Here is a 19,883-nt window from a genome sequence, read left to right on the forward strand (position 1 = left end):
CTCCCGACTTACCGCCACCTGTTGATGCCCACATTGGAGGAGCCGGCGAACCAGGGGTCGAGGATGTAGACGCAGCGGATGGTGTTGGCGCCCTGAATGCACTCCTTCAGGGCGGGGTTGTCGTGAAGCCGGAGCCCCTTTCGGAACCAGTGCACGGCGTTCACCCCCATCCCCGGGGCGCGGCGGCGGCCGGCGTGTCCTCGCCCAGTTCCCCCACCGAGAAATTCAAGGAAGGAAGGGCCGGCTCATAGCCGACACCTCTGCTTCCAGGGGAGCCGCCACACCCAAGGAGAGGGGAGAGGGCGGCGGACGGGGGAAAAAAGGAAAAAATGAATCCGAGGAGGGGGCCGGAGGAGGAAGGGGCGCGGGACTCGCGGCTGGGAGATGAATGGAGGCTGCCGTCAGCGGAGTCCGGGTGTGACGCCCTTTAGGAGCCGGCGCCCGCAGCAACCGCCGGCACGAGGCGCATCGCTCCGAGGGCCTCGGAGCCCGGGGAGTGAGTACGTTCCACGAGCCCGGGCCGCCACGACGGCCCCGACCGGCCCCGGCAGCCCCAGGAGGTTCGTCACGGAAACCTCGCCCCACCGAGGCAGCCCCGGAGGCGAAAACGGGCCGCCTGAGGCGAGCCACCGAGAGGGATGAGAGGGGATCCAGCCACAGTCGGCCACGCTGTCTCTCGGGCCGGGGAAGAGCAGTGAGCACGGAGGCTGTGGTCGAGGCCGCTGGACGGTTGCCGGCCGGTGACCGGTCCCGAGGCTGCCCGGGTGACTCCACGGCCACCGCCGCGTCAGCTGCCTCGGCCCCGCCCCCGGGTCCTCATTGGAGCGCGCGCTCCCCACGTGACCCCCGGCACCTCACGTTTCTGAAGTGTGTTTACTACAGCGTCTCTGACTGAGGAATCCGCTCGCTAGGCAGTCGCTCCTAGGGGGCGGCAGCTGCTTGGTCTCAAAGCCGTCGACCCTCGCTAAGACTCTACACTCCCTTCCTCTGCCTTTTTTCTTCGCCGACTGGTCGCCTACAAGCTCGCCCGGTGACCGCAGGCCCCATGTGAGGGAGGCCTTAGCCCCGCCTCTGGAGGCCGTGAGCATCCCCTATTGGCTGAGGCTTTCTGAGACCCGGATGAGCACGGGGCTGCAGGGAGCTCGCGGGCGCGCGCTCGGCTGAGATGGCGCGCGTGCGCTCTCGCTGCGTTCCTGAGGGAAGGAGGGAGCGGCCGGCGGGCTGGAGCGCGCGGCCGGCGATCTGGAGCGCGCTCTGGGATTCCTCCTGTGGCGTTCCGGGAAGGCCTGGATGCAGCCGGGTGCCATCCAGTAGTCGGCGAGGGAGTTCGGCGGGGAATGAGCGCGGGATGGGTTGAAAGGAGAGAAGAAAGCTCCTCAGACTTCAAGTCCAGCCCTGTGCTGAAGTGCAGCTTTGGCTAAAGAGCCCGACTTTGGAGTGTGTGGAGCTCGCGCTCCCCCCGGCCCCCGCCATTCTTCCGGCCCTCCTGGTGTGGCTCCCTCCGACGCGCTCTGGGGAGTAGGGATAATGGCATGGCAGGTGCCAGGCACCTGGAATTCCTTAATTCTATGTATGTATCTTCAAGCTGTCAGCCGGGATTTCTCATCCTTAGTGTGGTAGAGCGACAGTGAAGCATCAGGCCAGGTCATTCCTTTCGACATGTGTGATGCCCTTTTATTGATTAAGCGATTACCGAATGAGCCAGGCACTGCTCAAAGTGCTCGAGGCACAGGAGAGAAATAGACAAAAATCTCAGCCCCGGTGGAATTTACATCTCTTAACCTTCAAACGTGCTATTTTTTTTCCTTTATAAAACGTTCTTCTTTGGAATGTGCTATTCACCATAGCAACCTTTGAGCTACCTAGTATATTTCTATACATCCTTTTAGACTCAGATGAACGTGCTACCTAATTTGTGAAAATACCTGTCATCCAGAGCAGATTTAGGACATACACCCCTCTCTCCAGGTGTGTCTCTGAAACATTAACATAATGTGGTGAAGATTAAATGAAAAGTACCTACTTTGATTCCTAGAGTGAAGTGGGTGTTCAATAATAGTGTTTATTATCATAATAATGTGTCTCTGATTTCCTCTCAAGGACAGGGTGGCTGTCCAGCTTGTTTTCTGAATCATCAATACCCAGTTTAGAGCCTGACGCATATGCATTGCAATGTTCATTGCAAGAATTAGTGAATGAATGAATGCTCTCTGCCACCAAGGTTAAAAGGAGGGAAGTTATGGCAATTGTTACGGGTTGAGTTGTGTCCTTCTAAAATTCATATAACCCCCAGTACCTGTGAATGTGCCCTTACTTGGAAATAAGGTCTTTGCAGATGATGGAGTTAAGATGATGTCATTAGGGTGGGCCCTAATCCAATATGACTAGTGTACTTACAAATTTAGAAATTTGGACACAGAGACAGACTCACAGACAAAGAGAATGCCATGTGAAGATTGGTATCATGCTACCATAAGCCAAGAACAATTCAAACCTAGGAGAGTGACCTGGAACAGATCCTTCCCTAGCACCTTCAGAGGGGGCATGACCCTCCCAACACTTTGATTTCAGATTTCCAGCCTCCAGAATGATGAGAGAATAAATTCCCGTTGTTCTAAGTCACTCATTTTGTGGTACTTTGTTATAGCAGCTCTAGCAAACTAATACAACAATACTGTAAATTCAATCATCTAGTCAGCCAACATCTGGATAGTCTTCTCTAACCCTGCTTCTATGGTCATAAAAAAGGCATAGCATCCCTTCCTTGATTTTTTAAGAGCATTTAAAGTTATATATACGAAACCCTTTGTTCACTATAAAGTATTAAATATTTGTTATTTTTATCAGTGGAGATGAGCCTTGGGTGATTACTACTCTGAAGGATCCATCCTCTATGCATAGGATGTGCACACAGAGCTGTGCCCTCACTTGGATTGCCTCGTTCTCCAGGGTCTCTTGTATTTTTTAAAATACAGTGTTTTGTGTTTCATTTTAGGCAGTTTTAAAGTAAGTAGATTATGCCTAAAGACATAAGAATTGTTTTCAAGCAATCAGATGAAATTAGAATGGAGAGAGAATATCGATTTGTGTAGAATGGACTTATGTTTGCCAATTGTTCATTTAATAAAGACGGATTTTTTTTTTAAACAGGCAGCTGTGTGTGGGTGTGTGTGTAACTTTTCAGTACAGAAAAGTACTGATTGATTTTAAAAATGTCAGTACCGTCAACTGTGCATTCCTCAAAGACTAAGGGTTTTTATGACACACAGGTGGTTACTTTAATGTAGCGATTACAGGGAAGGAGTAACCATTTTATAACTACTGTGATTTATTGAGCACCTACTATGTGCCACGCACATTGGGTTATTATTAGCCCTCATAATAATCTTCTGAGGCAACTTATTATTATTATTTATTAATTTATGCCTGCTTTCCTGATGAAGACACTAAAGCTCAGAAATACAAACAACTAGTTAAACAAGATGAAAAACCAAGACTGTTTCAGAATCCAAACTCCTTGTTTATGTATATTATCCCTCATTGATATCACCACTCCCCTTCTTTTTCAGAGTGAGTATTTATGTTTAAAGGGGTAGAGCATTGTCAGAAATGTGTGAAGTTCTGGTTGGCTCCAATATCATGGGGTAGAAAGAGTATGGGATTAAGAAGAAGAGACTAGGTAATTACCTCAGCTAGCCAGTAATTAGTTGGTGATCTCAAACTAGTCACTTATGCTTTCTTAGACTGATTAATTAATCTATAAAACCAGCAGATTGGACCAGATGATTTCTAAGCTTTTTCTACTATGTAAAAATGCTAGACCTCTATGAGCACAACTTGACACAGATTCAAAAACACCTACCAAGAGTCCTGTTAGACTTTTTAACCGCCAACAATGTTGGATCAATACCTCTTCAATTTCATGAGCACACTTGACAAAAGTGTGTAAGCCTCTAAAGTGAAGACTTGTAGTCTCTCATGACCCCATCTGGCAGAGGTGATCTGAGGATATGTTCCCAAAACACAAATAATGAAGGAGTAGAGTATATGTTCAGCTCATTCAGTTACAACCACACCTCTCCAATGAGGTCTGAATCCCACCCTTGGAAAAGACCCCTGACACTCTTCCAAATTTGTCCTTCTTTAGGTACTCTCCCTCAGGCCTGGGGTATTCATCATGGTCCCCTCCCTGCCCCATTATCATTAATTATAAATTCCCAGTGATAATTAATAAATTTTTAATGAAACATTCCTTGTTGGATTTACTGTGTGGTTTTTGTCTCCTCATTGGACACTGACTGATACAATCTGTTGACCAATTGAGTCCACACACAGATGTACCTGTGAACAGTTTTCTTGGTTGGTCTTACCCCCTTTTTGTTGCCCAAATGCATTTAGAAAGTGTAAATAGTTACAAATGTGGCAACATGATATTGTGAAATATCAGCCAACATTTCTACGCCACAGATCTTTTTTTGTCCTGTGATCATTCCCATTCCGATCATTGGATATGAGTCCCCTGTTGCCTCAGAGGGGCAGAAGTTGAGGACAAAGGTAGTCCAGTGTTTTTGTTCTAAATTCAAGGGCTTAGTTAGATAAAGATGTAAATCAGGAAGAATTTGTTGTTCCCCTCCTCTCTCCCCAACACTAATACAAAAATTCTTTAAGCTGACATGGGCTATGGGTATAAGGAAAATTAGACAGATATGCACTGATCTTTCTGAAACAAGAAGATAGTATTTCACCTATCCTTGTCTAGGATTAGTTCCAGATTCCTAGATGAGCTTAGGGTGTTCAGAGAGTAGAAGACATTTATGCCAACTTCCCATTTGAGATCTGGAGGCTGACCCTCATGGAGTTCCCGTATCATTTTACTGGGGCCCAGAACAAAAGCCTATGAAGGATGCCACTGGTCAGAGAGGGCCTGGAAAGCCCTGCCAAGCCTCCTAACTGGCTAAGAGAACAGCTAGATTTTTCTACATGTTCCTTCTTCCTCAGGGGACTGCAAAGGTTAGCTGAAATAGAAAACCATCTAAGGGGTTTTGGGAGAGGGGACAGTATTACACAAAATGTCATGAAAGGTTATAACCTGGGGCACCTGGGTGGCTCAGTCAGTTAAGCATCTGCCTTCGGCTCAGGTCCTGGGATGGAGCCAGAGTTGGACTCCCTGCTCAACAGGAAGTCTGCTTCTCCCTCTCCCACTGTATGTGATCTCTCTTTCTCCCTCTCTATCTCAAATAAATAAAATTAAAAAGAAAGAAAGAAAAGGAAAGAAAGGAAGAAAGGTTATAACCAACAACCAAATGGGGACTTGGGCATCTCAACGGATGCCATCCTAGAGAGACAGCAACACCTGAGGCCAGCACAGGATCACACATTCAGTAGATGGCAGTGTAGACAAGCGAGGAATGACAGCCTGGTCACAGGCTTCCTTCTAAAGATGTGATGATCCTTAAACATCTGGGAACTTAAATGCTACCCTGAAGGTAAGCTGAGGAAAGGAAATGATTTTTCACAGTTGACTGAGTTGGGATGACAGGAAAATTCTAAAATGACCAAGAAACTAACCCAGTTTTCAACCAGGGTGTAGGTTGAGATATTAAGACAAACTAAGTTTAGCTATAGAAAATAGGACCCCTAGGAACTCTCTAGAGAACATACTCATAAATGACCAGTATTATTAACTCAAGGCAGAAGAAGAAAGAACAAGGTAGAGGAAGAAAAGTATACATGCTGGTGTGAGACCAGCGACTGCCCTGCCTGCTTCTTACTCTCCCTGACCCAACCTCTCGGAATTCCTGGAAAGCAAAGAAGTCGCTTGGGGCTGGTCATGCCACCTGGTGGCTAGCGCAAGAAGTACAAGCAGTTCCACAAAAATCCATACAATATATCAAAAAAAAAAAAAAAAAAAAAATCACCACTGCAAAGAGCTACTGTTAAGATGGGATCAGGAGGGAGACAAACCATAAGAGACTCTTAATCTCACAAAACAAACTGAGGGTTGCTGGGACGTGAGGGGCGTAGCAGGATAGTGTGGCTGGGTTATGGACATTGAGGAGGGTATGTGCTATGGTGGATGCTGTGAAATGTGCAAGCCTGATTATTCACAGACCTGTACCCCTGGGGCAAATAATACATCATATATTAATTTTTTAAAAAAGCTACTGTTAAAACAATAAGGTTTGTGGAAAGCATTCAGTTGAGACAGACCCCTTAAAATGTATACAACTTAATAATGGCATCGTTAACAAAAAATGACCATCCTAATAAATTAGCAGTACAATTAGAAAGACAAGTTCAATCGCCAATAAAGAAATAAGTAATTAATAAAGGGCTTTACCTTTAAAAAATGTAGGTAACTTCATGGAAAGGGTATATGAACAGGTTGAGGCTATTAATTCCATAAATAAAAATCAGGTAGGATTCCAACTCTAAGACAGGGGACATGGCCAAATCACAAGAAGAGAGTAATACAGGATGAATTACGGGTATTCTACACAGCACTGTATCCCTCAGCAGCTCAGCAGTTCGCTGTGTTCAGCGGTGTGCACCCACTTTGACATTCAGCTGTTGTTACTTAGTGGAACAAAACATTAAGCTATTGGGTAAAACTGCAAATGAATCAACACAACTTTTGCCTTTTTCCGACATCATTTCCCTATTAGACAATCACAGACAGACTAATTTGCATATCAGAAACCCCTGTAGCAGAAGAGCTTGTAAGTCACTTTCCCTTCCCAGGTCTCAATGGGACCTTGACCTGCAGAGCCAACTGTATCCAGTTTCCAGCAGTCGCCCACCCTGACCACCAGGCTCACATTTCCTCCAGTCTTCAAAACCTAATCTTACCTCAAGCAAGCTCTTTCTAATTCTTACTTAGCTGTTGTGACTCTCAGTTCACAAAGATCATTTTTAATAAATTAGCTTGGGGCGCCTGGGTGGCTCGGTGGGTTAAAGCCTCTGCCTTCTTCTCGGTTTATGATCCTAGGGTCCTGGGATGGAGCCCCACATCAGGCTCTCTGCTCAGCAGGGAGCCTGCTTCCTCTTCTCTCTCTGCCTGCCCCTCTGCCTACTTGTGATCTCTGTCTGTCAAATAAATAAATAAAATATTTAAAAAATAAAAAAATAAGAATAAAATAAATTAGCTTAAGGGGGTCCTGGGTGGCTCAGTCAGTTAAGCATCTGCCTTCAGCTCAGGTCATGATACTGGGTCCTGGGATTAAGCCCCAGGTTGGGGTTCCTGCTCAGGGCGGAACTTGCTTCTTCCTCTCCCTCTGCCCCTTCCCTCTCTAGTGCTCTTTATTTCTCTCTCTCTCTCAAATAGATAAATTAAATATTTTTTAAAAAATGATAAATCAACTTAATTTTACCTGTCATGCTCTGCCAAGTCAGCAGAAAACCCATCCTAGTCATTCTTAGAGTTTTCCTCTCACTTCCTGGGAGCCCTGTCAAGATATGTGGCCTCAAGCAGTGGGGCCCACATTTTGGGAGCCCTCAGTTGTCTATCCAGACTCTGGCCTCTGCATCTCTGCAGAGATGGCTAATGTCTCTCACATGGTCCCTTCAGATTCGGGTGCCATCTGCTGATGACAACAGGGCATCTGCCCTAATAAACACAATCCTCCCTCAACTGCCTGTTACAAATACAGGCAACATGGGGACTGGGCTGCTCTCTGTCCCTTGATCTGGGGAAGGCAGGGAGCAAGAGCCACCAGTAGCCTTCCAGATGATTGCCTAAGAAAGAGGAGGCCTCCTCCAGCCCCCCACCTTCAAGGATCCAGTCCGTCACTGGACTGGAACTGAGGGTGCAAATGGATGTGGTAGGTAGCCCAGCTATGTTCCTACTTGATACTGGGGGCACCTATTTGGTCTTGACTTCCTTTTCTGGAACCCACTCCTCTAAAACTTACACCATCATGGGAGTGCCTGGCTTATGATCAACAATGCACTGATCCCCTGTTCTACATGTGGGAGGGACAAGCATTTACCCATAGATCCCTAACTGTGCCTGAATGTCCCCGCCCTATAGTAGGCAGAGACCTCTTACAAAAATGGAGGGCTGAAGTCATTTTCGGGCCTTATACTGAAAACTGTGTTTGGAACCTGCTGTGGTTCTCTTAACATCACCTTTACCCATTCCAACACAAATACGAAAAGGCTGGGATTCCCTAGTCAACCCAAACATCTGGGATCAGGGAATCCCTGGAAGAGGACTGTCAACCACACCCATCATGGTTCAACCTAAGGACCCCCATTACGACCCTCACAAAAAACAATACCCTCCCAAACCTGAAGCTAAACAGCCCATAATCATGGACTTCTTCTCCTCACAAGCTCACCCTGCAAAACGCCCATCCTAGCAGTTAAAAGAAGGAAATAGTTATCGCCTAGTCCAAGACTTATGAGCCATGGATGAGGCTGTTATACCCCTACGCCCAACTGTGCCAAATCTGTCTGTCATCCAGGGCGCCATTCCTTCTAACAGTCTCTGGTTTATGGTCCTGGATATTAAAGATGCTTTCTTCTGCATCCCATTGGCTCAACAATCCCAGTTTCTGTTACATTTGAATGGAAACCCCGTTGTGGGCCTACCCAACAACTGGACGGTACGCCCAAAGGGATTCAGGGATCACCCCATCAGTCTGGCCAAGCCCTCTCTAAGGATTTACAAGACTTACAACCTGTCCAAACCCTAAACTTTTTGGCAAAAAAGTCTCGACGTATCCAAATCCAAAGCTCAATGGATACAGCAGCAGGTGTCCTACCTGGGAGTTACCATAGCCTCTGGGAGACACCCCCGAACGGAAACGAGCCATAATGAACCCATCCAAACCCATACCAGCAAACTGCTGATAAGCAGAGGAGGACCTGCATAGGTCTAACTAGGCTACTGCAGAGTCTGGATTCCCAGCTATGGACTTTTTGCCCAACCTCTTCATAAGGTTCTAAAAGGTAGATCAGACTCCACTCCCCTTAATTGGAGACCTTCACAACAGTCAACCATGGACGATTTAAAGAGCCTCTTAAGCGCACCTGAGTAGCTCAATCAGTTGAGGGTCTGCCTTCAGTTTGGGTCATGATATCATTGGGGTCATGATCTCAGGCTCCGCCTCTGCTCAGTGGGCGTCTCCTTCTCCCTGTTTCTCTCCCTTTATGATTCCCCCCCATCTCTCAGATAGATAGATAGAATATTTAAAAAATAATAATAAATAACAAGCCTCTTAAGCAGGGCCACTGTTATTGATCTAACCCAATCCAGCCAAAACTGTCCAATTTTATGCCCAGGAAAATGAGGACATCGCCCTTGGCATTTTAACACAAAAACTTGGGATCACTCCCTAGCCCAGGCTCTGAAGGTGTCACTGTTAATCTTGGGGGTGACCAGAATCTGCTTTATCCCTCCTCTCTCATGCCTATCTACCTCTTCCAGGCCCTGTTCTAAGCACCAGAAATACAAGAGTGAGCAAGCAGGGCCCTCTGTCCCCTGCGGAGCTGCCATGTTGTACAGAAACATTTGGCCCAAAATGGCATCTGTTAGGCCAAGTCACTAGACCTGGGGCTTAATTCCTAACCTAATTGCAGTTTCAACCTCCAGAAATGTATACCTACAGAGGGGAGTCATGCGTTTTCTTATCAGCACCAAGATCATCAGTCAACCCCCTGCCCCCACCAAGGGAAGCTTGAGGGTAGTCACCTTATAAAATGCCCTGGCTTTCTGCCTAAGGAACGGTGACCTTGCCTGAAACAATCCTTTTTTTTCTTTTGCTAATAATTTTCTGGTCCCACCCTCCGTCCTATCAAAACTCTCCGTTTTGCACAAATCCACAGACATCCCCTCTGCTCCTTTTGCACAAATCCACAGACATCCCCTCTGCTCGTTAGGAGGGATGCTGCCAATCCCAGAATGGCTTAAGAAAGATCTTCATATTTGCTGGGCTGAATTTTTGTTCTTGAACAACAGTGGTAACTGCAACACCACATGTAAGCCCCAAATAAATTCTGGTAATTACTGATAAATGGAAGGGTAATGCTAACGAGACTTATCAAGGATAAACGAGACATTTTGAAATGAGAAAAAATAATACTGGTAACAATAATAATAGCATCAGTACTCATCAAGTGCTTTTCCTCTTATTTTTCTTAAAGATTTTAATTTATTTTGATATGCCCTCCCCCCAATAATGGATCCGTGTTTAAAGGAGCAAGACTGATATAAAGTGAAGGTCAAGCAAAGCTTTATTCCACACTAAGCATCAAGAATCAGACCGAACGTTGGGGGCCGTACCTCTTACAGGAGAGGGTGAACTTTCTCTGTTTCAAGGACTCGCTTTTAAGGGCAAAGGCCATGTGGTTGGGCCTAGCCATGCACAGGTGGCCAATGAGATTGTAACACACAGAGGAAACTCCACAGTCATGTTAGGTCACACATAAGTGACCAATTGAATTACAATTTACCCTATAGTAGACATTTGACCTACCCTATCACCTTGGTTAGAATTGGCACCGAAAAGGCTCCCAAAGGGTGGGGCCCATACTCCTTGGTAGCTAGGGAGACAGTATGCATCCCGCCACTGATCAGATGTCTCCTCCTGGCCTGATCCACCCTTGAATCTGGGCTTTGTTACCTGGGGCTGGTTTCCGGGACTTGTTTTTAAGTAATTCCCCTGGGAGAAGGGGAGCAGAGACAGTTTAAGGGTCTGAGGGGTTAGAAGCCGGTGGGGGGTGGGAGTTTGGGGGAGCCAGGTGGTGGGTATTAGAGAGGGCACGGATTGCATGGAGCACTGGGTGTGGTGCAAAAATAATGAATACTGTTACACTGAAAATAAATGAATTAATTTAAAAAAATAGGGGTTAGACAAAAAGGTTTTTGTTTAATGGGTGGATGCCTCTGGCTAAATAGGTCCTTACAATATGAGAGTGTGAGAGCATGAAAGAGAGAGAGCGCACAAGTAGGGAGGAGGGGTCAAGGAAGACACAGACACTCCGCTGAGCCGGGAGCCTGATGCGGGGCTCGATCCCAGGAACCTGGAATCATGATCTGAGCTAAAGTAGCCACTTAACTGACTGAGCCACACAGACGCCCTTGCATCTCCTCTTAGATCCATGTGCACTGTCACGTGCTCGGTTCTGAATTTCGGGAACCACCTTTTCTGCTCTTGTCCCTCTGGCTTCCAGAGAATTTAGATAAAGGATAGTTGAAAGAAAGGCAGGCAGGGATAAGGGCCCTTGCTCTAAGAAGGAAGCACTTTTTTTTTTTTCCAAAAGAATTTATTTGTTTACTTGACAGAGAGATCACAAGTAGGCAGTGAGGCAGGCAGAGAGAGGAGGAGGCAGGCTCCCTGCCCAGCAGAGACCCAGACTTTCCGTAGATATGTCTATGGTTGCCATCTCCAGAAATCTTTAAGTCCTCACTAAATCTAAAATTCTCAAATCTTAAATTTCAAGACGCATTATTTCTTTTTGAATTGTAGAGATTAGCCTTTCAATTTCAGTTCAAGTCCACGTTATAAAGGGTTTTGGTGGCACAATTATGTGCCAGACAGGTGCTGGGCGTTGGGAATGTAACTGGACATACACAAAGCCTTCCCCCTGGTGGAGCCATGGGGAAGACCACATTGAAAAGAAATCCCAGTCCAGATGTGGGTCCCACCCAAGAGGAAGTTTATTAGAATATGGGAGCTTATAAAGAAAGGAGTTAAGCCAAGTGGAACTGAAACTAAGATCTGAGGCTAAAGGTGGGAATGGGGGAGGGGGAGGGGAGGGGAGGGGCAGAAGAAACACCAGAGTAAAGGTCTGGCACAGAGAGCAAACCGGAAGTGAAAGGCCCCAGGGCAGCAGCACGGGCTAGACAGGGAACAGTAAAAAGGAAGCTCCAGACAGAAAGATAAAGCAGAACAGCAAAGGCCACATTTCAGAAATGAATTTTCTGGCAGAAAATTGTTACCAGTGGCTATCAATGGCTCTCAAGTCTGCCTGTACTAGGCAAGGACTAGGGATACTTGGGCTAACAGGAAGTCAGAAGTAACATCTTTCCATGCAGCATGAGATGAGACCCTACCAATTCCCCCACTACCACCACCTCATTGGGAGGAAGGATGGGGGTCACTGTAAATCAAGGACAGGGTTTGGAAGAGTAGAGGCTCCATGCCTTGAGCCACTGTCACCATTATGCCTCTCCTTGCAAGGATACACTTCTTGATGTCCCATCAGCTTTCCCCCTCTCTCACTACACACAGAGGACACTGTCCAGGCAGGGTCTCCTCCTCCACTCCTGCTTGACACAGAACCAGCCGCAAGGTGATCCTGGGCAGCTTTCCCGCCTTGAAGCAAACACATGTCATTGCTAAAGACTTAAAGACTGTTCAGATAGCAGATAAAAATGTTAAAATAATGCCCAATTCAATCAAACAGTGAAAAGATGAGTTGAATTCACTGAAGCACTATGGCGGGGAGGGAGTGGGGGAGATGGGTTGGGGATTCAAATAAAGGCCAAAAATTAGATAATTGTGTAACTCAAACCCAGAAGGCGGGTTTAGCAATGCCAACCATTTCCATTGGAAAGTTTTGGGCTTAACGTCCCCCGTTGGAATAAGTGACTAATTTTTTTAAAAGGCGAGTACATCTATTTTTGGTGCTGGAAAAATAACTCTGGAATTCAGATCCTGCCTTGGGCCAGAAATCTCTGGCAAGAAATCACTGCAACTTGCTTGGGATAGGAACATCAACTCATTTTGAGAAGATCTAACTGTTCCCTTCATCTAGTATGTGTACGTATTTTAGCCTTGGGAAGATTTAATTTAAATGTAAAAATCAAGAGACTAAATCCACACTATGGTATTAAATTTAGGAACAACAGTCTGTGTATATTTGGTATTCACAGTATTTATAATGCTTAAAATAATTGGGTATATGAGAATATCTCAGAGATTAGCCTTCTGATTCCAACTTGAAATGTACAATGGAGTAATTGACTTTAGATTTGTAGTTTATTGATGAAAGCGTGTAAGAGGATTTTATGGTTTGCAAGCAGTATAGTATTGGAGTATCTCAAGAGATTTCTTATAGTTATAAATTTAGTTTAGTTTGTAAGTACTTGAGAGTGTTTTCCTTAGTGTTTGAGTAGGTGAAGAATGTACTTAAGAAGAAAACTGAATATGTTTAATTTATTAATGCCGTTTAAAACATTTAAGGGAAATTTAATTAAACTAAGCTTGTAAACATAACTGGTTGAAGGATTTTAGTTTGTTCAACCTGACTATATTAATCAAAGCTCCCTCATTAAAATATACTAGGCTTTTCTTACGGTAATAAAATTTGTATGTCAAACCTAAAAGCTTAAGGGAAACTGGATTTAAAATTTTACTGTTTAAGATAAAGCATGAGAGACTGGACTCTGAGAAACAAGCTGAGGGTTTTGGAGGGGAGAGGGATGGGTATTAAGGAGGGCACGTATTGCCTGGAGCACTGGGTGTGGTGCATAAACAATGAATCTTGGGACACTGAAAAAATAAAATGAAATTAGAAGAAAAAAAAGAAATGCTTATGTGTGATCAGCCTGAACTGAGAGCCAGAACAATATTAAGTTCTCAATAAATATTTGCTAAAGTAAAAAAAATTTTTTTCGTTTAAAAAAATTGAATATAGGCTTAAAAATAATCTTTTCTGTACATGTCACCAACCTTCCACCTCCCCTCTTCCATGGATACCAAGCTAAAAGAACAGTCTTGTAATTTTTTCCCTAAGAACTTCTACTCTTTGCAAGACTGGGGAAAAGGGGGAAAGAGGGTGAAAGGTCCCAGCTGGATGAAATCCCAAGAGTTCAGGAGAAGAAAATGAGCGTGGAGAGGGGAAGAGAGCTTCGGAGACCAAGAGGACAATCTAACTGCATTAGCTTTTCCTACAGAGCCACCTATGCACAAGAAACACATCTATGCCCCTTTCTCTGCTGAGGGCTCTGGTCAGTAATGTGACAGTATTGTTTTCCACAATTTTCAGTTCAAATGCAGTTTATGTTAGTTCTCCAAGCCTATTTCATTCATACAGTAGCTAACTGTTGACAAAATTGTTTTGATTGAAATGAAATTCCATGAACATTTTAGGTCTTTTATTTTATTTTTAAAGAGTTTATTTATTTATTTGACAGAGATCTCAAGTAGGCAGAGAGGTAGGCAAGAGAGGGGGGTGGGAAGCAGGCTCCCCGCCAAGCAGAGAACCCAATGCAGGGCTCAATCCCAGGACTCCGGGATCATGACCCTAGCAGAAAGCAGAGGCCTTAACCCACTGAGCCACCCAGGCGCCCTGTGATTTTAGGTCTTTTAAAACACAAAACATTTTAAGCTTGAAGCCAAATATTGACTGTCACAAATGAGGGGGGAAATGCAAGTATATCCAAGGGTCAGTACTGTGATCTAGCAGCAAATGACTTTTCCTGAAGATAAGGAAGGGTACTTTAATGTATGGCTGGCTCTACAGTATGTGATAGGAGCTGGTGTGCTTATCCTAATGTTGCTGCTTTCATTCTCTCATTATGGTAAGACTACATCCAATTTGTTTGTTTGTTTGTTTGTTTAGAAAGAGAGTGCTGAGTGGTGGGGGATGGGCAGAGGAAAAGCGAGAATCTCTCTTTTTTTTTTTTTCCTTAAAGATTTATTTCTTTATTTGACAGAAAGAGAGAGAGCACAAGGAGAGGGAGCAGCAGAGGGAGAAGCAGACACCCTGCTGGGCAGAGAGCAACTTGGGGCTTGATCATAAGACCCTGAGATCATGACCTGAGCCCAAGGCAGAAGCTTAACAGACTGAGCACCCAGGTGCCCCTGGAGAGAAAGAATCTTAAACAGGCTTCACGCCCAGCCTAGAGCCTTGATGCAGGACTGTCTTATGACCCTGAAATCATGACCTGAGCAGAAATCAGGAGTCGGACGCTCAACTGACTGAGCTACCCAGGCACCCGCACTATATCTAAAGGGTTATTAATGAGAGTGACAAGGTTCATACTGTGAAGTTTTAGCTAGTGTGTTCTCTCTCCTCAATCCGTCCAAAAAGTCCTTTGAATTTCTTCCTATTTTCTATGTGGTTTAGCCACTCAAACAGACTGGACCACTTCATTTGCCCCAAAGGGAAGGAGGCTCAGCAGGACCAATGGAGCATAGCCCTCAAATTCGTAGTTTTTAGGTAAAAACAAAACAAACAAGCAGAGAAAAGCCAAACAAACAAAAAACCCAAGCAGGCTTAAAAGAAGTGGGTAATTTCTGCTAAGCTGCTTGTAACAGTTATGCAAAGATCCTGTGGGCAGAAGCTTTTGATTTTGGTGAAGTCCCAAAAGTTTATTTTCGCTTTTGTTTCCTTTGCCTTTGGAGACATATCTTTTTTTTTTTTTTTTAAGATTTTATTTATTTATTTGACAGAGAGAGATCACAGGTAGATAGAGAGGCAGGCAGAGAGAGAGAGAGAGAGAAGCAGGCTTCCCGCCGAGCAGAGAGCCCGATGTGGGACTCGATCCCAGGATCCTGAGATCATGACCTGAGCCGAAGGCAGCGGCTTAACCCACTGAGCCACCCAGGCGCCCCTGGAGACATATCTTGAAAGAAGTTGCTGTGGTCACCAAACTATGGAAAGAACCAAGATGCCCTTCAACGGACGAATGGATAAGGAAGATGTGGTCCATACACACGATGGAGTATTATGCCTCCATCAGAAAGGATGAATACCCAACTTTTGTAGCAACATGGACGGGACTGGAAGAGATTATGCTGAGTGAAATAAGTCAAGCAGAGAGAGTCAATTATCATATGGTTTCACTTATTTGTGGAGCATAACAAATATCATGGAGGACATGGGGAGATGGAGAGGAGAAGGGAGTTGGGGGAAATTGGAAGGGGAGATGAACCATGAGAGACTCTGGACTCTTAAAAACAATCTGAGGGGTTTGAGGTGGCGGGGGCGTGGGAGGTTGGGGTACCAGGTGGTGGGTATTAGAGAGGGCACGGATTGCATGGAGCACTGGGTGTGGTGAAAAAATAATGAATACTGTTATGCTGAAAATAAATAAATTGAAAAAATTAGAAAAAAATAAATAAAAAAAAAAAAGATCCTGTGGGCAGGCTGGTTGGGAAGGGATCTTTGCGAGTAGCTAAAAACAAAGGGCAAAGTATGATTGAACATCTGGCTTTATTGGGGGAATTCAGGGAGAGGGGACACAAGTGCCCTCTTGCCTGCCTGAACCTCAGCAGTTGCCTCTTGCAACTGTACTAACACAGTAGCCATCAGCGCCTGCAGCCCTGGAAAGATGCCTAATCCAAATTGAGATGTGTGTCAGCATAAACCACATCAGCTCTTACTTAGTGTAAAGTAAAGAAGGTAAAATATCTCACTGATAATTTTTATATTGATTGCAAGCCAAAATGATAATATTTTGAATATATTAGACCAAATAAAATATATTATTAGAATTAATTTTACCTTCACGTGATCAAGGTCAATATCAGTGGTGGTAAGTCATATTGATAATATACCCTTGATGTGATGAACATGGCACTCTACCTCTGTGATCTTCCTCACAAATTCCCATAACCTCAATATAGTTATGAAAAAAATCAGACAAATTCCAGTAGAAGGATGTCCTATAATATCTCTGACAAACAGTCCTCCCAACTCTCAAGGTCATCATAAACAATAAAAATCAGAAAAACTGTCACAACCAAGAGGAGCCCAAGAAAACATGGCAAAGAAATGTAATGTCATGACTTGGATTGGATTCGTGAATAGAAAAAGGACATTAAGTAAAAACTAAGGAAATCTGAATAAATTTGGGAGTTTAGTTGATGATAATATGTCAGTATTGGTTCCTTATTTGTAACAAATAAGCCCTACTAACATAAGAGGTTAATAATTGGGTATGTCCATGGAGGCATATTGGGAACTCTGTAACTCTGTACTCTCTGCTCTTTTTTTTTTTTTTAACCTATAAATCTAGAACTGTCTTAACAATTATGTCTCAAAAAAAAAAGGAGCGGGGGAGACAAATAACATAGAGAAGCAGGATAGAGTTGAGATTGGGTCAGGCCACATGAGAAGGCTTCTGGGGTAGCCAGCAAAGCCCTATTACCCTGGGCAGTAATTATACAGGTGCTTACCTTACAATAACTCATTCAGCCATACATTTGTTATAAGGAAACAATATTGACTTTTTAAAAAAAAATGTGGCTACTAAATAATTTTATTTTTTTATTATTTTTTAAAAGATTTTATTTATTTATGTGACACAGAGAGAGAGAACATAAGCACAGGGAGTGGGAGAGGGAGAAGCAGGCTTCCCGGTGAGCAGGGAGCCCAATGGGGGGCTTCATCCCAGGACCCTGGGATCATGATCTGAGCTGAAGGCAGAAGCTTAATGACTGAGCCACTCAGGCACCCCATTAGACAGTTTTAAATTACATATGTGACTTACATTATTTTTTATTGGAACACTCTGCCTTAGAAGCTTCCACTATCAGAATATTGTTCCACTTTGCTTTTGCATGCAAAATGCTTGTCAGGCCCTAACAGGGCAGAGAGCGGGGACTTCACTGAAATTACAGCAATTGATTACATGACTTTTTGTGCCAGCTTGCTAATGAATGTCCATGTTGCTTTCATTGAATGATGATGGTGGTAGATTATTGGAAAAATGGCCTCTTCTATTCATGGCCCTCTGTTTGGCAGTGAGGATGCAATTTTTTGAGACAGTCCCCCACAAATAAAAGCTTTGTGCACCCTCTGAAGGAGGTTCTATTTTCCAAAGCAGACATAAAATTATCATCATCACTTCCATTTTTTTGATTCCTAATATTTCTGCATGTACTTGCTGCCTCAAGCCATCACTTGACAAAAACCACATTTTTTTGTTTTCAAATCCTGGGTCCAGAAATGTGGCAATGGACCAATTTAAATGGCTCCCAAGGTAACTCAATTCCCCGCATTTCCTCCACACCTCTGTTTTTGAGGTCTGCACACCACTTTTAGCATCTTCCCTGGCAAAGCATGATGGGAGCATCTTTGCAGATAAGAAATACTTGCTCTCTATTAAGAAATATTGCTTTGGTTACTTCTTCAGCAGTTTCTGGCATAGGAACCACTTTCTCTGCAGGCAACATTTGGTGGTTAGCAAGTCCTGCAATATTGGTGTTTTAATCTGCAAAGTACTGCATTAAAGGGTTTCTTTCATTCAAGCAGCCTTTTAAGAATGTAAGAGTTGCTATTTCATCGTGTTTGAACATCTTGTCTAAGTACATGACAAGGCAATTCCAAAATCTCTCGTCTGCCTTGTGGTTCATCTTTGCCTGAAGGAAAACGATGAAAGTGGCCTGTTATCTTTCTGTTTGTAGGACGTAATTCTGCTTCATTAGGCTGCACACTAATTACTTGCAGAAAGCACAACTGAAGATTCGTGGCCTAAATGGAATTAAGTAACTAAAAGCCAAATAGAATTTTGGGGGATCGTTTTAATGTTATGAATCCTAGAACATCAAGCAGTACTATGAAGATTAGAATTAGAAGCTAAGGGGGGCCTGGGTGGCTCAATGGGTTAAGTGTCTAACTTTGGCTTGGTCATGATCTCAGGGTCCTGGGATCAAGCCCCGCATCAGCCTCAGCAGGGAGTCTGCTTGTCCCTCTCCCTCTGGCCCTCCATTCCACTCTTCTCTCTCTCTCTGCTTCTCTCCCCCCCAACTTATGCACGCATGTGTTATGTATTAGTAATTTATTAGTAATTTTTTCATAACATGAAGCATTTTTTATATTCTTCATGGATTATTCTAACACTTTATTCTTTGCAAACTAAAAATATACTTTAGACTCCAACTGAGTGATAGGAATTCAAAATCCAAAACACATAAATCTTTTTTTATCAATTACATCTAAAATGCTTACCTATATTTGAAAATACATATTCAGATATTAATAAATGACTCCGAATGTGAGATCTCATTCTGCTATTGACGTTGTTGTGCTGATTAGATTTAATGTAGCTCTGTAGTCGCTTGCATATCGATCAGACGCAAGTTCAGGGAGGCCAGAAATAGTATTAAAGTTGGCATGTTGCTACTTAGAATGCCGGAAGGCTTTTGACCTTCAAAAACCCAATGCCACAAATGGATTTGGGCCAAATACTGTGGCTGAAACCAGACTGTGATACAGCCCTCATTCTTAGGACACAGTAGATGAATGGAGGTCCAGGCACTTAGGCAGGAAGCAAAGGAGAAGGCAGCTACCATAGACAGAAGCGGTTTGCTGCTCAAATTAACAGGGGATATAGAGTTAGGTCAGGAATAGGATTTGGTGATCAGGGCTAAAGGACATTGACATCAATTAAAGGGGAAGCTTAGATTAGTCCTATACTTTATGAAAAGTCTTCTAAATATCAAGTGTGCTAGGTATTTTCCTGTGCAGCCCAGATGTCGGCTAGTTTGGTGGGCCTCACTAGTTAGCTATACCAAAACTTGCCTCCACCCTTATCAGTGCTGCCAGTTATTTCCAGAAGACACTCAAAGGTGTGACTCACATCTTCCTTCTGTCAGTTGGTTTCACGTGTCTGTGGACACTGTCTATGCAGATGTTTGGAGAAGACCCTCCCCCACCCCCCCATAGCGTGGGAATCCCAGGGACCCTGCCAAGGATACTGCCTCTGGGTACACTCAGTGCCAACCCCTGGGTTCCTGAGCAGTGTTTGGCAAGGATTTGGAGAGTGTGGTGCCCAAATTTCTTCCCAAGTAGCTTTGCTTATACCCAGAGTACCTCAAATCCCTCTTGAACAGCCTTGCAGGCCTCTAAACTCCCCTCTCATTGGGGGCTAAAACCTAGACTCCTGTTCTATCACCTTTCCCCATTCTGGATTTTTCCTCTCCCAC

At 44.3% G+C, this 19,883-nt stretch overlaps 1 protein-coding gene across 2 annotated transcripts in view; it reads right to left on the minus strand.

The window, feature by feature from the left end:
• Positions 1–1,062, minus strand: part of CRY1 (cryptochrome circadian regulator 1) — a 99,681-nt gene extending 98,619 nt beyond the window's left edge. For both annotated transcript variants that reach the window (XM_059186766.1, XM_059186765.1), the window contains exon 1: positions 13–1,062. In XM_059186766.1, coding sequence (XP_059042749.1) covers positions 13–170 — 158 coding nt within the window. In that variant the 5' untranslated portion in view covers positions 171–1,062. The remainder of the gene's footprint in view (positions 1–12) is intronic.
• Positions 1,063–19,883: the final 18,821 nt, after the last annotated feature.

The sequence above is a fragment of the Mustela lutreola genome, chromosome 8 (assembly GCF_030435805.1).
Source record: "Mustela lutreola isolate mMusLut2 chromosome 8, mMusLut2.pri, whole genome shotgun sequence".
In the NCBI taxonomy this organism is placed as follows: Eukaryota; Metazoa; Chordata; class Mammalia; order Carnivora; family Mustelidae; genus Mustela; species Mustela lutreola.